We start from the raw sequence: 19509 nt of genomic DNA, 5'->3' as shown, positions 1-19509 counted from the left end.
ACCCTTGATTACGAACAGAAACAAACTCATGAATCTTGGGATATTCCAAAATAGGTACAGATCCTTGGATTCTAAACAACTTTATTTATCTAAATTTAAATCAAACAACTAGTGGAATCTTTTACATCTGAAGACTTACCACGTTCCATGCAGAAAATACTCGACACTATTAGTTGATTGAGCTAAAAGAAAATCCACTTGAAGTTCTGAGTTTAACCAATCAATACATTCCTTAGCCTAAATATCACTGCTCTGGCTATCCATTAAACCAGCCACAAATTTTTATTGCTAACCTCGACTATTTGTGTCAAGAAATAGTGCAAACATTAAAAAAGTGTAGAAATAGAAATAATAGACAAATTCAAGTTGTGCTTTTGCAGTAAGGATTTTATTATTAATGCATGTATTAGTGTATATTTTCTAATCTATGCTCTGTTATGAGGTTTGCCTTCACCCCCTCCAAATTGTCATTCTGTTCACTTGCATATAGATTTCACCCTTAGAACTGTTAAAGGAACCTTTTCAATAACAAAAGCATTTTTTTTCCACAAGCAGAACAGGGAGATGAATGGGTGCAGTGAAGGCATGGAACAGTTTGCAACAAAATAACTAGTTATTTTTAATGAAGTATGCTGGGTAGCACATAGTTGAATATGCTATGCGTGAAAAAGATAAACAGCTTCTCTGCACTGCTATCAGAACCCGTAAATAGATAATACTCGTGCAAACATTTTTATGCAAGTAGAGAATCATAATGAATCAGAGTTGGTTATACCACACAGTTACTATAGAGGGATGCCTTATTTGGAACTAAATAGACTGAAAGATCAAGAGCATGAGCGTGAAAACTTGTTTGCTTACTACATAAAGAAATTCGAACATGCTAGTGCATGATTTAACATTGTAAAAGTAAGGTACAACTGAAGATGCTGACATCAGTTAACTCAAATATTCCAACCTTGAGAAAGTTTACATACAGCAAGGACTGTTACAACATACAATGTATTACATTATTTTCTAAAGTATTGGAAGATAGCACACTTAACCTTGAAGAAATGAAACTAATTTATCCAAATGGAACTCTAGTTTCCCTCTAATATTAACCATACTAACTTTAAAAAAACCCTTTTTAGCTTAAATTTGTAAATCTCAAAACAAACCAAATATTACAATTATATTATTAGGACTTGTAGGCTTACTGATTTGCAAATTAGGGTCAAGGTAAATAGAAACATTTTGGATCTTGATCACAACAGCAGCAATGAAGTGTATACAATTGTATAGTAGGAATTTTACAATACATTAATCCCACAAAGAAAAATTGTTCTAATAGTGTCTCTATTTTTTATCATAATGCAATAATACTCTTAAATAGGTAATACATCAGTAACAGTTTTTGTACAAGTCACAAAATTAGTGGACAGAGGATGGAAAGCAAAAAACAATACACAAGGATACAATTTTACAATTCAGTTTTATTCACATTTCTAAAATGATTTGAGAGTTTAGTATGCATATATATGGTATGGAGAAAGCCATATACTTCACTTCAAACACTTTAACCAGAAATTTGCACACTAAGTTTTGAAAATGATAAATGAACATTTCTTAGTCATCTTGGTTCACTTAAACACAAAATAAAGCACATTTTAACATTATTTCACAAGTCTCTTAGATGTTAAAAATTTAACAAGCAATCAGAATAATAAATAGGCCCTCAGTAGTTGTGCAATCAATTTAGTTTTTTCAGCAAGCACAGCAGTAAATTGATAGTTCTAAAGTAAAAACTAAGTAGGACTGCCTAATGTTTTTTGTACCACAATTATAAACGCAGTATCCACATATAAAATGTAACTTTAGTAAACCAAGTCCAGAGAATTAAGATTGCAGTCAGTAGATGAGCTGACATTAACTTCAATAAAAGGTAGATAATAGTGTTGCAGGACTCTCAAGTAGTTTTAGCCTTGTTTATCCACATCCACTTTCATAAAATTAGAAAACTGACAGTCAAAATGGCTGGATTTAACAGTTCCATTACATTTTATAATAGTAGTTGCAAATTTTTCTGTATGTAAATAATAATGAGGCATATTCCAACAGCACCAAATAAAAAGAATGTAGTTACACTCAATGTACTAATCTGAGATTGGTATGTATTTGAAGTCTGCAGTGATCAGATATATCATTGTTTATTTTGTTTTTGGTGTGTATGTTCACAACAGACAATAGTGCTGTGGCACTTGCATGCCAGAACCTCCACATATGCAGCATATTTACCAGTCAGCAATGCAAAATGGCAAAATGTAAAACAAGTGTGGTTAAAGTGAAGCTAATCTGTTTATGTAAACATTATTCAGTACGAGAGTTAATTCAAAAATAGTTCTCCAATCTCTGCATTACACTTGGAGCTCATGATACACTCAGGCAATAAAGTATCCCAGTATGCAGGGCTTCACCTATTCAATCTAGCTAACAATGCACTAAGTGTGCAACAGAAGGAAGATGAAATGATGTTTTCTAGCTTTAATACAAGGGGGAATCAGATACTGCTATACTACTACATTTGGATTAGTGCACACTAGAAATAACTTTAAATCAAAGCAGGAATAGCTGCATAAGCAATGTCCACATACCTCTGCATAAACAAAATCTGCTTCTCCTCACTGCTCCCACCTCCCTTTTATTCTGGCGCTTAAAATAAACATTTTTCAAATTAAACAGCAAATCCTGATGTCAGCAACTGGGGACTGATTTGAGCATTACAGTGCCTAACATTATGAGAGAACTGAACATTCACAAGATCACTGAAGTGCTCCTTGTCTTAACAATAGCCTCTACTGATGTTAAAGCAATCTATCTCATGCTGTCAGGCTCAGTGACTACTCCAAGCTAATACCCTTAATGAGGCCATCAACTCATCATTAGAACAGAAATACCCTTTATATTCCTGTTAATGTTGAGAACACACTCAAAAAAAAGGATGTTAGAAGATACCCACAGATGACTAATTTGCAAAGGAGGTGTTGTTGGCAAGAATGGCTCTTTTCATGACAGGTTGAACTATTTATATAATTAGTGCGAGAGAAAATTTAATGAAGTCTAAATGCTGTAATCCATTTGGTTCAACATATTCCCTTCAAATTCATAAGAGACAAAGTTGCATAACACAAAGTTGCCACATTAATATGACTATACATGCTTGATTTACAGACAGCCAGGTCAACTGTAATCTCATGCACAAATCGTTGAGGATAAGGTCTCAATATCTCATGTACATCATTCAAATAGGTTATTTTCCGGTCTTCACCTGCAGACTGCCAGTGAAAAAGGTGTGTTGGACTCCAAAGTCATCATCTGATCTTGTAACAGATTCAATTTGTAGTCAGAAGTACAAGCGCAGATGAAAACGTTTAAAAATGGTTAAGCAACCATTATTATACATGTTTTACAAGTACAGAATACAAATAAAGTCAGCTACTGAAAAATGTATCATTCACTCCATAAATTATTTCTATAAAACAGGTCTCCAGCCTGCATTATCCATATATAAAAAAATTCTGCTCCTGTGACTTTTTAAAAATGGCACCACAGACAGAAATCCATGAACATTTGCAATTTATAATTTTCTGCTTGCAATTACATAATATTCAAGAGTCCAACATTATCTGGATAAGTCAAAGGTAAATCCAAATAAATTGCTGTGCCATTGCCAATAAAAAAAGCTGTCTGTTTAACAAAGAAGTCTGTCAGGTTTGACACGGTGAAGGGTTGTTCTTCAAGTTCCAAAGTCATAAGATTAGTTTCCCATTTTCCTCTTGGGATTTGCCATTTCACAAGAAGCCAGTTGCAATCCAGTAAATAATTTTTGTACAATAGGAGAAGAGAAACTGTTCTCATTTGAGGTAGTGTTTGTTGATGTTACATAGATTATGATATTGCAAGTCAAAGCCTTGCAACCTACCTTTGTGGGAGAAAAGCATTACTGTGTCTGTTTTTGAGAATTTTCACTACCAAGTTATAGTTCTGTTATTCGCTCTGCAGTACCGCCCTCTGTAGGAATGCCCTAAATTTATGACATTAAAGTAGAATGTTTTTGACCAAGTGAGCCTTGCTCATTGGCAACAGCAAGAACCAATTTGATATCTGAAACTGGTAACTTCAGACTGCTGTGAATGTTAGTCTAGTTATATGCTGCAGGAACTAATACTGCACTTAACTGAAGTCCCTCATCCCTGGTAGCATTCTAGTAAATCTTTTCTGCATTCTCTCTAAGACACTGGGTCCTGCCTAAAGTGCCATGTTGAAACACAGAGTCAAGATAGATGTTATAATGCAATGCACCAACCATGATCGAATGTGAAATTAGATGATCAATGTCTTGACTTTCATAAATCTATGCCCCGTACATTGTGACTGGAGTTATTAATGGCTCAATGGAGCAGGAAACCACTTGGGGATAGATGAATGTAAATAAATAACAAAATAACACCATTCACATAATCTTCTGTAATTTGTATCCATTTAGTGTCATTTCATTTAGCTGGCGTTATAATCTCAGTATTCAGAATTACTAGTTCAGCAGAAGCTAATAGTTGAGAAGCAACACTGTTAGGTGAGGAGGACATCAAGTATGTCTGACTACATCAGCCATTATCCCAAACCAAACCCTAATTAGCAGTGGCATCCACGTCTACACTTATTCAAAAAGAAGTGACTGTTAAAGGCTTTAATTTACCAGAGTGACTGGGCCAGAGATCTGCAACCAAATTCTACAATAGGTGTGGCAATATCTCTTGTGTTGTAAAAATCACAACAACACTAAATTATATTCAGTAGGACTGTTTCAAGCTGCCACTAGCAATATGCACAAATGGACAGCAAAACATACATGCATGATTTGAAATACACAGTTAATAACCTTTCCCAAGACTTCAGGATCAGGGTTGGGTAGCCAATTTTAGAGTCACTGGTGCCTTGAAAATTAGTTTTCACTAACTTTCCAAGATACTTTAAAGTAGGGCAGAATATGCAAGAAATACCACTGAATGTACATATTACTTGTAATCAGCATTTCTGCTATGTTCTTCTGCTGGACCTCAGAGATATGTGTGCAGCAGAGGCCTTTGGAACTGGAAGTCAATGCTGTGCACACAACCACACAACTGAAAGGAAATGTTGCTTGTAATCCTAAACTCTATTATACATGTCAAGGTAATTTACATTACCAAAATTAACACTTTAAAGCTAGACTAAGTGGCCCCTGGCAATCAACAATCCTCTGGCATCTCCTGAATACAAATATAACAGTTTATTCAACAATAGAGTGACTATCAAACAGACTGGTGGGCACATTGATTGGTCAATATGTTAATAGTAGCTGTTGGCTATTCAATGGTCCTTGTCTTCTTTAGCATCAGATGTCTATCCCAATCTCCTTGATAAATTGAAGCCTTTAACAGTCACTGTTTTTTGAATTAGTGACAGTAAGCCACTGTTGAAACAGTCTGATTTGCAGACAATTTCTTGTCAACTATGCATACCTTGAAGAGACTTGGGAGAACTCTGATGTGCTAAGGTACTTAGAGACAATGCAGAGGTCCACTCCAGCCATGTCATTACAACTGCTTCGTGGCCACTAATCAGTGTAAATGCAGATTCAACAGTCCATGATATGCTAAGTCCACTTTTACCTAGAAATTAAAAACCATTTTGTTGAGGTCAGAAGCAATAGGCCAATTCTAAACATCTGCCTCAATCATTTTAAGTAACAGCCTTAGCGTCCTATTACCCGTAAGTTTCTAGACACGGATGGACACAATTGGTGATGGTCTATACAAATTTTTCAATAATGTTGTATACAGTAACTCTTCCAAGCAAGCTGCTGTCTGTAACACATTTGGCAAAGCACCCAATTCCCACAACATATCCTTAATACTACAAAAACCTCCTTCATTTAAGGACAGATCCAATACCAGCCTGACCTTTGGTTATTACCTGAGATGCAACATGAGGTGCCCAGCTGAACAACATATATATACCACATACAAGGCACTATTCGCATGTCATAGTGTCACAATTCACCCAGTGCATTCTCCACTAATTCATTATTCCGAGCACAGATGCATCCCTCCTAGGGCTTTGGAGGGAGAAAGAAAAAGTAAATAATAATGGATATGAAGGAGTACTATAATAAAAGAGGTTAGAAGTTATAGTTGTTGAGATTAATTAAGACTACATTCATGTGGTTTCACTCACATGTAATAAGTCAAACACGAGATTAGAGGTAGTTTTTGAGCTGAGCACTTTTAAGGACATGAGTGAAGGATTAGAATGCAAAAAGCAGCCCTTAGCCTCATAAATATTCATTACATGGTTGGGAAAACTGTTAGGACAGTGTGAGGATGGACCATTTGAAGTGCCTTACAAGTTTGTACAGCATTAAAAGGTTAGATGGTGAATTTTCCAATCTCGGCTAGCACAGAAAGGTCTGTGAAATTATCTTACAGTATTCCAGCTGTGTACAGTGGACGAGGCATTTATGTTGGTAGCCTTCGTTCATTCTCCCAGCATGATCCTTTTTTTGGGAGGGGGTGGGGGTTACGCTGCAAAGGGTTAGCCACATCCTTTGTTTTACACCTTAAGAGTTTCATTTCAATCTTCTAACTGGAGAAACATACCACTCATCATTTCTGCTCGTTCCAGAAGTGTTTTAAGCAGAAATTTGCTTCTTTTCCAACTTTGAAAATCTCACTCCTTGTCTTTTAAATTGCTCCACTTGAAAATTTGCAATGACAACATTTATCACTCCTCAATAGGTAAAATCTCAAGATATTTAGCAATTGCCTCTCTTTACAATTCGGCTGATTGTAGAATTTCCTATTGACTCAGCACACAACATGTACAGCAGATGTAATATTCTCATTACTTACTGAGCTTACAACTGTCAGTGAAATCTAGATTTATCAATCTTGGCATGAAAACAATTAACTGCCTTCCCTTGCTTGAGGATATAATCTTGAACGTAACAGGCAGAATAACCAGCTTAGTGTTTCCTTTTTCAAAAACAACTGAAAAAGCTGTCAAGGTATAGATATCCCAAATTGTTTAAAACAGACCATAAACTGAGTTTAATAAAAGGTGCTGTTGAGCAAGCAGGGAAAAACTTAGCAGATGGAATATAATGTTCAAAAATAAGAGGTTATGCACTTTGGCAAGAAAAATACAGCCACTAAGTATTATTTAAATGGAGAGAGACTGAACAGACTAACAGAAGGATTTGGGTGTTCTTGTGTATAAATCACAAAAAGCTAGCATCCAAGCTCTGCGGATAATTCAGTGGGAAAGCAGATAAATATTCCTTTTGTTTATAATAAATGGAGTATAAAAATAGGGAAATCCTGCTGAAACATTTGCAGACTATAACTGGAGTACTGTGAAAAGTTTTGGTCCTCTTTTCTGAAGAAAGATATACTTATATAGGATACAGGTTCTGAGTACGTTATCCCAAAAGGGAGATCTTTACGTCAAATTAAGGAGGTAAACTAACCAAGACGTTGCGATAGGAGAGCAGGTCAATCATGATACTGGGTTCTCTAAGGGTAATGGAATAACCACAAGCGGTAGAAGAAATTTAAAGGCTACAAGAGGAACATCTCGGATTATTTCCTGGCAGTGTTGTTACGAGATCTCATGCCTATTGAATTAGATAGGAAGAAAAGGAGTCTGTGAATTAGAGAGATGATTCGGATATTAGACTCGGGTTTTGAAAATTTAACTAAAAATGAAGGTGAAAGGAATGAGGTTGATATATTTAATCTATCTTCTTTAATAGAAATTGCAACAAACTAATTTGGAATTAAGAGTTTTCTCAAAAAAACCTACAGAGAAATTGAATCAGCAACAATACCAGAGGGTTATTATTTGAAAAACAAGAAATACTAATAGTGAAATTGAGAACTTTAATGAAACTTTAAGTGCTGTTTAACTTTTCAAATACTTCTTAGCCAATTGCATGTTTTGGTCAGTTTTGGACATGATGCGAGAGGACCACATAAATTGATTAAATAAAAACTGAAAAACCAAACTGTGTGACTGTGCTTTCAATCCATGTTTTGGACTTCAGAGGAAAACTGACCAAAACATGTGATTGGCTAAGAAGTAATTGAAAAGTTAAACAGCAATGGCCAAAGTTTGAAATTCTGCTGCTGGAGACGAGGAGATATTGTAGTTACTTATGACTAAAGAACGTCTAAAAGAAAGATTTACAGAACATTACCAAGTCAAAAAGCAATTCTATTACGTGAATTATGAAGTGAGTAGTCCGATAGGTGAAAGAATTAGCAGGTGTGTCATGTCAACATGTTGAAAATATGTTACAACAGGGATGATATTCAGGAAAAATGTGTATTTATGGCAATGAAAGAAGGAATGAAATAGAAATATCAGAACAATTAGAGAATGAATGAGAAATTGAAATTCCAAAAATTGACCCTCCACCAGTTTGGAAAACATGGAGGTGTTTAAAAGATTACCCAGCATATGTTATCTTCCAGAAAACTATTGAAGTGATTTATGAATGCTATTAAAGAATTATGATTTAATTTTTCAGAATTGACCAGGAAAAACTGTTTTGGCTACTCATGATGTTTACATAGAAGATCTTTTTCCTTCAACACATCAATTTTACAGACTCAAACAAGAGATTAGCTCAAGTGAAGGAAGTGATTAGGCTCATGATGAACAATTCCATTATTGAACCAAGTCATCATAGTGGGAGCTCACCCATCATGGTGTCAAAACCAGATAGGTCACAAAGTTTCTGTATTGATTATTACAAAGTCAACGTGATAACATATCCTATTCAGAAATTGGAGGACTGCACTGAACATATTGGCCCGTGCAATTTGGCAAGTCCCATTGACTGCTGGAGTCTAAGTAATATCAACTTTATCAATGCAAAGTCATGTTGTTTGGAATGAAAATTATTTGAACGGCTAACCAATAAAGTTATTGAAGGACTATTTTACTGTGTTGTTTAGATTAATACTTTGTTCGATTATGGCTGAACATTTTGACCATTTGACAGAGCTATTTATAGGCTACGAGAAGCCAATTTGGTTATCAATCTGGCAAAAGGTGAATTTGCCGAGGCAAAGGTGACTTATTTGGGCTGCACTATGGGATATGGCCAAGTAGCACATAGGTAAAAGTACTGGCTATTTTGGACTTTTTCATGCCTGGGACAGCACACAAAATTTTGCGTTATCTTCTATTATAAGTTTGCTCCGAACTTCACTGTCATTGCACGTTTAACAGACTTATTAAAAAAAGATTAAAAATTAGAATGGATGCAAGAGTATCACAGTGCCTTTGAACACTAAAACTTGTACTTACAAAACAAAGATGCTGCTTCTCATTTTGAGAGGCAATTCAACCCACCTGTTGATGTCAGCAGCACTGCTGGTAGGTGCAGTTTTATTGCAAGATGACAAGATCAACCTGTCAGTAATTTTACAAAGAAAATAACCACCTGCGCGCAAAAATATTGTGCAGTGGAGAAGACAACATTGAGGTTTGTGCTCGTTGTACACCATTTTGAGATTCACACATCAACAATACGGAAGAAACTGTTAATTATACAAATCAAAATCCTTTAATTTTCTTAGTAAAGCTTTGTGACACAAATTTGAAAATCATTCATGTGCCTGAAAAAGATGCTTTGTTGAGAGCACGAGAAAGACACTGAGGGATGTGGTCCCAAAGAACTAATGCAAAGTTGCTGTTTAACTCACTGTTTAATTTCAACAAGGTACTATTGTTAGTGTTAACGAATGAGTACTGAAAGTGCGTCCTAAACATACATTCCCATTCTTCATTGAGGGTAGGCATGATTAGGATGTGTCTTTATTTATGTTTGAATAATTTATGTTGGATTATTTGAATTTTGAACCTGCAACATAGAAGTTTTCTGTGCATCTGAAGAGATTCAATGATTAATTTGTAAGTATTACTTAGCCATGGTAATTTTTAAAGAAACATCCAGAGAGATAGTTCATAGAAATTAATAGGAATCTACTTACATTGGGAGAGTTTATGAGTGAATAAATTGAACAGAATAGTTACATAGGTCTTTAGATAGAAGATTTTATAAGTTTTGGGAGACTTAGGACAAGCATCCATATCATTGATTTTGTATGGTTTTTATCTCACTTTGGGCCAATTTGCAGAAGTCTTGGCTGAAATTGGATGCATAAAACAGTTGCTTGAGAAATGGAGGTAGCTGAGCATGATTAAGAAATCTCAGTGTAAGAAGTTTAAATGTTCCAGACAAAAAGGATTTGGTTAAAATTTCTAAGGGGTTAAGGTGAGAAGGTCTAAGCTCAGTTGCATGTCGACTCTAGGAGGCTATTAGGTTCTCAAACAGGGCATTGAAGTCACAGTTCAATTATGACTAATAGATGTAAATTTGAAGGAAATTGAAAGTACCATGAAGGAGTGTTTAAGGGATTAGTGGGGTTGTATTTTAGCACGTTTTGATATCTTTATGATATATTCAAATAGAGTTTCTTTCGTGACCACGGATTCTCCTGTCTGTCTCTCTCACAACTGAATCTCCTATCAGTATTGCTCTCCAATTCTCCCCCCCTTCCCTTCTGACCCACAGAGTCAGGCTGAGTGTCAGAAAAATGGCCACTGTGACTTTCTCCTCACAAGTCATACCTCACAAACATTACTGAATTCTTTGAGGATATAACAAAACACATTGATGAAGGTAGAACAGTGGATGTGGTGTACATGGATTTTAGCAAGGCATTTGAGAAGGTTCTATGGTAGGCTCATTCAGAAAGTAAGGAAGCATGGGATACAGGGAAACCTGTCTGTCTGGATACAGAATTGGCTAGCCCATAGAAAGTATTCAGCCTGGTGCTCAGTGATCAGTGGTGTTCCGCAGGAATCAGTTCTGGGACCTCTGCTCTTTGTGATTTTCATAAATGACTTGGATAAGGAAGTGAAAGGGTGGTTAGTAAGCTTGCTGATGACATGAAGGTCAGAGGAGTTGTGGATAGTGTGGAGGGCTGTTATAGGTTGCAATGAGACAATGACTGGATGCAGAACTGGGCTGACAATAGACTTCAATCTGGAAAAGTGTGAAGTCGTTCCCTTTAGAAGGTCGAATTTGAATGCAGAATACAGAGTTAAAGGCAGGATTCTTGGCAATGTGGAGGAACAGAGGGATTTTGGGGTCCACGTCCATAGATCCCGCAAAGTTGCCACCCAGCTTGATAGGGTTGTTAAGAATGCAGGGGGATTTAGTTTAAGAGCCGTGAGGTTATGCTGCAGCTCTATAGAGCCCTGGTTAGACCACTCTTGGAATACTGTATTCAGTTCTGGTCGCCTCATTATAGGAAAGGTGTGGAAATTTGAGAGAGGGTGTAGAGGAGATTTATCAGAATGCTGCCTGGACGAGAGGGCATGTCTTATGAAGAAAGGTTGAGGGAGCTAGGGCTTTTCTCATTGGAGCAAAGAAGGATGAGAGGTGACTTGATAGAGGTGTACAAGATGTTGAGAAACACAGTGGACAGCCAGAGACTTTTTTCCCCATAGTGGTAATGTCCATCATGAAGGGGCATAATTTCAAGGTAATTGGAGGAAGGTTTAGGGGAGGTATCAGAGCTAGGTTCTTTACTCAGTGTGCTGGGTGCATGGAATGCACTGACAGCAGTGGTAGTACAGTCAGATACATTAGGGACATTTAAGCGACTCTTGGATAGGCACATGGAAGTTAGTACAATGAAGGATGTGCAAGTTATTCTGATCTCAGAGTAGGATAGAAGGCCAGAATAACAGAACGCTGAAGGGCCTCTACTGTGCTGTACTAGTCAATGCTCTTTGTTTTTGTTCATTTTGTTTGCATAATAAATATCTTGTTTTATTGTTAAACCTAAATAGGCAATATTTTGTGTGCTTGTGTTTCAGTGAAAGACCATCTTGCTAAAAACAAAAACAAAACATGATCTATCAAGCCAGGTTTCAGCCTGGGATTGGATTTGTCCAGTAACAACATCAACTGCGATAATGACAGACTTCAGTACAAGACTTTTAGAATACTCTGTACAATTCTGGTTGCCCTTATATAGAATTTTTAAACTTGAGAGGGTGCAGGAAAGATTTACAAGGATATTACTGGGACTGGAGAGTTCAGTTATAGGGAGAGGCTGAATAGGCTTTTTTCCCTTGAGGTTGCAGGCTGAAGGGTGATTTTATAGAGGTTTGCAAAATCATGACATAGATTTGGTGAATAGCCAAGATCTTTTCCTCGGATAGGCGGAGCCCAAAACTAGACGGCATAGGTTTAAAGTGAGAGGGGAAGGATTTAAAAAGGGACCTGAGGGGTAAATTTTTCACACAGAAGGAGGTGCGTGTATGGAATGAGCTGCCAGAGGTAGTGGAGAAGGCAGGTACAAGTACAACATTTAAGAGGCATCTGGATGGGTAAATTAATAGGAAGGGTTTACATTCCATGGATATGGGCCAAATGCTGGCAAATGGGATTAGGTCAGATTGGGATACGTGGTCAGCATGGACAAGGTGAACCAAAGGGTCTGTTTCCATGCTGTATGACTCTACGAATCTGTAACACAGAAGACTTAGAAAAGTCTTATTTGAAATAATATTCATGTTATTTCCTACTAGGCAAATTTTTATTGTTATTCTAAGAAAATGCTTTCCACGAAATGAGGAAATGATAGATTCATTTCACATCAAATTAGCTAAAGGGCAGTTTAAATGCATATAAGTGTTGTGCAAAAATGTTTTTGATAACTCAATCAAATAAATTCTTTGTAGTACGACGTTTCTGGATAAGATACCTAATAATTATGCTCAATACTTTAAATCTGAAATAAAATGCAAGAAACAGCTTCTATTTACTCATGTGATCAGAGTTCCAATCTATTGATTAAACTCAGCCAATCAGCCAGTATGTTCCTTTACAAGTGTGCCATTTACACGTGCATACAATACTAAAACTGTCTTGCTATAACTTTGGAATGAGTTTGTCCTCTCAATATGAACTAAAAGAAAACATTCATATGAAAGAATGCTTTGCCAGCACTTAAGAGACTAAAGGACTTTCGAGTTGTTGCAAGTTAAACTTTGATATCAAGCAAACACTCGATAACCATAGGATATACAGTAGAGCCTTTAAAGGAAGATTCTGGGAATGCTGTTCCATGTGGTTGAATCCAATTTGGGATATTTTATCTAGGTCTAGGACCTGGATCCGTGAATGTGAGATTTAAAAGAAGTAACTAGGTATACTGGATTATAAAAGAATGAGAATTTTCATCAATTTCTGACAGGAACAGCCTTGTTAAAGGGGGATCCTGGTCACCAGTGTTCTAGGATACCGTAGAGTTCCAAATAAAAATTAATGATTAGAATTTGGTGTGTATTTTTCAGAATAAAACAGGTGCAAAACATAATTTTGTGTGGTAACCTGTATCCCATCTGTGCAAGCATTAGTCCTGATGCCAAATCAATGGGACTATTTCTGAGCACCCCTTGAAATCAAAAGGCCTTACCTTTGCTAAATTCCCCACAACTAATATCCTGGGGGTTACAATTGTCTTCAACTGGACCAGCAATATAAATAAGGTGGCCACAAGAATAGTTAGAGGCTGGGAATTCAGCGAGTAACTTGCCTCCTGACGTCTCAAAGCCATCATCGACAAGGCATAAGTCCAAGAAAGTGAAAGAACAGTCTCCACTTGCCTTGATGAATACAGCTCCTACAACACTTAAACTCAGTACCATCCTAGACAAAGCAAATCATTTTATTGGCACACTCTCACATGGACTCCTGCCATCACCAATGCACTATGGGTGCAATACATACTGTAACACTATCTACAAGATGACTGCAGAAGTTCATCATGGCTCCTGTGACTATGTTCTAGTCCAGAGACCTTTATCTAGAATAACAAGGGCAGCAGATGCATGGAAATGACACCACGTACAAATTGCCTTCTGATTCATGCACCATATTGACCTGGAACCATACTGCTGTTCCTCAGAGTCATTGGGCCAAAATCTTGGAAACCCTTGCCCAACAACAATGTGGGTGTACCTAATCCAGAAAGACTCCAGTACCAATGAAATGGCTTGCTTTGATCTGGATGGTGCTGAGTTTTTTTTAAAAGTACTGTTGGAACTGGTTCACCTTTTCAAAGACAATTTGGGATCAGCAATAAATGCTGACTAGCCAGCATCCCTCCTATCCCTGTGAATGACTTCAAATATCCTACACAGATATCAAGACAGGCACCAGACCCCTTGAATAAGTAAATCATGAAAAAAAAACTTCTAAAGGACACTTTCCACAAACTAGTCACTTCAAGAGCCTGACAGACCTTGCTGATTTAATTTCTTTTTAGTGGCCTCTGTCACCACTAATCAAATGAGTTCTTCAATGCTTTTTCTCTTCAGAACTGTGTTCCACCATATCCACAGGATTCACAACCAGAACTCCCACATTCCTTCCTTCAAAATCAGTTTACAAGAATCAGTTTCCAACAGTGTCAAGGAATGTGGTCCAAACTGATTTCCATGTAACAATGGACTTGCATCCAGTGCCAACAATTCACTAATTTCTACCTACCTGAAAGAGAATGGATATGGACCAATTTGAACCCCCATTGTCCCATTTTTCTTCACAATTAATCGGTGACAATAATGCTGCAGTCCTCAAATAGTTATGTTTGTCCTGTACCTAATGATTCTCAGGACTAGTACTAGCTAACAAACCAGCTAGCTTGTTGACGGAATTGTTATAAGCCATCACACTCCCTTAACCCAAAAGCATTTTACAATGGACACAAAAAATAATTTCTCCATAAGTATTCTCAATTACCAGGAAAGCAGAATCTGTACCCATGAGCTCCTATAAGAAGGTGAACTGGTCTCTTCCAAGCTGGAAAAAAATCATATTGAAAGAAAAGTTAAAGGTGTGACAAGGAAAATGCATAAGTGAAATTTGTATCTGAGGTTACTCAATCTAAATGCAAATCAAAATGGTTTCAAGGACAAGCTTAAAGTTGCATTTGTTGCACATGAAACTACTAGACAATGACTGCAGACTTGTAACATTTCCAATGTGCGTTCTTTAAAGCACAGTACTAGTTATACAGTTTATTTGTATTCACTGATTTTGCACATTATCTAAAATGATTAATGAACAATTCTACTGGCTTGATACTAACAACGACTAGTAATCTTAAGAAACAATTAAAAGTATTAGGAACTATGACCAAAACAGAAATGAAACTGTTTGGCATACAAAAATCCTGGTAAATGCAATTCATTCCATAGCATTTGGATAATTATACCAACTATACATTTCCACTAAAAGATTGGTACAACAAAATAACATATTGTTGCAAAATTGCACAATGTAGTTTTTTGCATTTACGGGTTCATATAGAGAACCAATCACATCATGAGACAAAAATAAGTCAATGAAGACAGAATTGTAGAAATGCATTGGGCATTTTTGTCTAGGTTCATTAGATAAGGGATTGTCTTATGAGGAGAGACTGAGGAAACTGGGCCTGCGTTTTCTACAGTTTCAAAGAATGAGATGATTACAATGAAATGTACTGAATTCTTCTGATGAGATGTACATAGGATGTCTATTCTTCCTGGTGAACCTAGAGCCAAGGGGCATAGTGTTAAATGGCCTACTCCTTGTTATAAGATTGAGACAAGGAGGAATTTCTTCATTGAGGTTGGTGAATCTTTGGATGTCATTACTCCAGAGGACGGTGAAAGCTCAGTCATTGAGCAAACTCCAGAGAGAAATTGATAGATTTCTGGATATTAATGACATCAAGAAAAATGAAGATAGTGTAGCAAAGTGGCATAAAGGTAGTTGATCAGCCATGATCTAAGGGAACAGCAGAGTAGGCTCAACAAGTAGATTGAGCTAGTCCTATTCCTAGAACAGCAACCATTCCATAGCATTAGGCAAAAGCGTAATAAATGTTTCCTTACTGTCAAAGAAATGTGTACAATAATGGGTCTCCAAAGATCGGCAAAAAGAATCTTACAAAATGCAGATTTTTCCACTCATTCAAAATTAAAAATGAATTCACTGGTTTCTTTAATTTTAAATGAACTATTACAACTGCCAAACGAGGTGGTCCAATTAATTCATTGCATCCGGAATCAAAAGCTATTAAATTGCACATAAGGATGTGTCATTATACCCTGATCATGCATAATCTTCATTTTGCAGTTAAAGAGATGGGAGTGGGAGTCTAAAAGTACGGTGCTGGAAGAGCCAGCAGGTCAGGCAGCAGCCCAGGAGGAAAGTCAACGTTTCGGGCATAAGCCATTCTTGTTGCGCTTTTCCAGCGCCACACTTTTCGACTCTGACCTCCAGCATCTGCAGTCCTCACTTTATCCCAGTTAAGAGATGGTGACGGGTTCAAATTAAGGCTTAAACTTCAGATTTAAATATTCTCCCTCATCAGACCTCTTGCAGATTTTTAAAAAATTCTTGATAAATTATCAAAATATTAATTACTGGCGGTTTTGGTGCTGTTCTGGCATAGATTCGGTGAAAACACTAATTGCTTCTCTTTTCCTGGAGTTTCTGCTCAAGCAATGGCATCTGATTGGCAGAAATACAGAAGAATATTCCTAATATGTGTGTCATACATTTGCCGACTATAATGCAGCTCCAACAAGATACAAACACATCTTCAAGCCAAATTCACCAATTAGAAGATGAAATACCAGCAATAGCTACAATTTAGCATCCCTTTCTTGGAAAAAGGTAACATTCAACATATTTATATCTGAAGTCTTTCTCATAATTACTCAATAGCTAGACATTTGATTTTATTTTTAGGTTTGACAGATATAGTGGAACCCTGAATGAAAAGGTGCACGTGCATCTGTTCCTTACATTTAGTTTTGTTTTAGTATTTCATCAAGCACTGGTTGTTTTAAATCATTCCAGTTAGAAATAGGAAGATGCCATTTTGAAACCTGTGCAAAGTTAATAAAAATAAAATGGCTGTAACAACAAACTACAGAACTAATGCAGCACAATACTACTCAATATTTTAACAGATATGAGGTAGTTCTGTTGTATTGAAGAAAGGTGAGAGTACTATAAATGCTACTCGAAAACACAGTTCCACTTTGTAACATTAAATAAGGGAAATTCCTGTCAAAAAATAAAAAAAAGGTTATTCCATCACAGAGGAGCATGTACTTAAAATATTAGATACAGAAACCTAGTAACTGATCTCAGGTTCTTCATTGACTCAATAATGTGCAAGAATCCTTACTAGATGTGATAATAGGCACTCACAGAGTGTGCAGTTGTAGGATACACCCCAATATTTGTGAAAGTTAGTATTGTGTTGATGATTATGGACACAAGTCTTTCTCAGAGACTGAGGTAGTAGAGATAGTGGAGGCAATAAAGTGATGAGCAACATCGTCCCCATCTGTGAGCATAGTCTGGCATCTAGAAGGTCGAGTTTCTGCATTTTTCAGGCATGAGGATTCTGAGTTTATGTTTTTTAAAGTAAAACCATTAATTGAACTTTTCCAATCCTTAATGCTCTCAAAACTATTAGTGAGCCCATGCGATTCAACAGTCTTCATCATGCTACTTTTAGTTTTAGAATGCAATGATAAGTTGCCCTGAATATCGGTGATATCCCTATGTTTTTCTGCATCACTGCAATTCATCCTTTCATTTGCAACAGGAGACAAAGAATCCTTGCAAATCTCACGAGAGTGACTGTCCTTCTCAGGCAAAACAAGAGTACATTGGCTTTGAAGATCCTCATTCCAATCTTCAGCTGGTATAACAGCAGTGCACTCACTCTCAATGTTTTCCTTTTTCTTCCAGTTTTCAGTAGATAACACAGAAATATTCTCACTGTGAAGATTTTCTGTAGATGAAACGGAGATGGACTTAAGTTGTAGATCTTCCTTACTCTGCCAATCTCGGTCCTCACAAGTGGAGTTTCTTTCTGATGCTGACAATTCAGAATGAACGATGACTTCAGCTTCAATACGATTCACATCTGAAAGCTGGTGTTTGTCCCTTTCTGCACCCTGTTTGAAAATTTTAGAAAATAAATTAATTTACTGTGTGCATTTCTTCAATCCCTATCTGAAAGATTCAAATTCTTATTTAAGCAACATCATGCTCTGTAATTGGATAACTTACCTGACACATGGTATGACTGAACATGACAGCCTACACCAAATTCACAAACTTCAATAAATATCTATACATACAGCAGTTCCACAAACAATGAAACTATCAATACTGAATGACAATATGTCACTTTCTCCAGTAATATCGTTAATACACCAAATTGAAAGTGGCTGAATACTAACATAGTAATTGTTAGATTAAAAAAGACCCAAGTCCATTTGGTTCACCTTCTACTAGCCTGGTACTTGCAATTGCTAACAAATCACTACACAATCAGTCTTGATTCAGTTAGTTCACAACCAAACATGAGGTGAAGCAAACATCAGTACTCGAAAGCTTTGGGAACAAAAATTTAAAGTTATTGGTTCATTCCAAAAAGAAAAACTTAAATATCCAAAGCAAGAGTTTACACATCACCTAATCTTTGATAACTGTGTATTTACTTGCAGCAAGTTCCGTTCACTTGTTATTCTGGTGATTTCTTGCCCACGTAATGTTCTCACTAAGCTGGGAACTTAAATCAAGTATGCCTGGATTAAAGCAAGTACATTAAATCCAAGCCTAAACTACAACAGAAGAGATCCATTCAGATACTATCAAATTGAATGTGCATTTTGCACAGATTCAATGCTTTTTGCAGATTATGAAGCAGCCATGTACACTGATGATACCCAACACTATTTCAACATCACCTCTCAGCTCCTCTACTGTCTGTAAGTTATCAGACCAGTTGTCAGACATGCAGTAGGGATCAACAGAAATTTCTACCAATTAAAACTGAAGGTTGAATACACAGACTTTACTTCCCACCACAAACTCAGGTTCCCTAGCAACTGATTCCATGCCTCCCCACAGCAACTGTTTGAGGTTCAATCATAATTCACAAACCTACTGTCACATATAACTCCAAGTTGAGTTTCTGATCATATATTTACACTATGACTAAGTCTACGAAATCCACCTTTGTTACATTGCCCACCTAAATTTTTTCTGTTGCTGAAACCTTCATCATATTTGTTACCTCTAGACTTAGCAATTCTAGACAACCTAGTGCATTTTGTCCTCCATATACTATACTTCATCCAACTCTCTGGTGGCTGTGTCTTAACTTGCACCAAGCAACAATCAATCACTCACCATTCTTTGCTCGCCCATATGGTTCCCACTAATGCAACATCCCAATTTTTAATATCTAATCCTGGTTTTCAAATCCTTCTGTAGCCTTACCACTACTTGTGTCTGCAATCACCTTTAGCTCCATACAC

General features: G+C 36.7%; 1 protein-coding gene across 6 annotated transcripts in view; it reads right to left on the bottom strand.

The window, feature by feature from the left end:
* Positions 1 to 1455: 1455 nt before the first annotated feature.
* igdcc4 (immunoglobulin superfamily, DCC subclass, member 4) overlaps positions 1456 to 19509 on the bottom strand; it is a 148483-nt gene continuing 130429 nt past the window's right edge. For 2 of the 6 annotated variants that reach the window (XM_072565131.1, XM_072565130.1), the window contains exon 19: positions 1456 to 18138. In XM_072565131.1, the coding sequence (XP_072421232.1) occupies positions 17440 to 18138 (699 nt within the window). In that variant the 3' untranslated portion in view covers positions 1456 to 17439. The remainder of the gene's footprint in view (positions 18139 to 19509) is intronic. The other 4 variants (XR_011955905.1, XR_011955902.1, XR_011955903.1 and 1 more) reach the window with 4 other exon arrangements.

This window comes from Chiloscyllium punctatum, chromosome 48 (genome assembly GCF_047496795.1).
Source record: "Chiloscyllium punctatum isolate Juve2018m chromosome 48, sChiPun1.3, whole genome shotgun sequence".
Classification (NCBI taxonomy): domain Eukaryota; kingdom Metazoa; phylum Chordata; class Chondrichthyes; order Orectolobiformes; family Hemiscylliidae; genus Chiloscyllium; species Chiloscyllium punctatum.
This window is presented reverse-complemented; position numbering and strand designations above follow the sequence as displayed.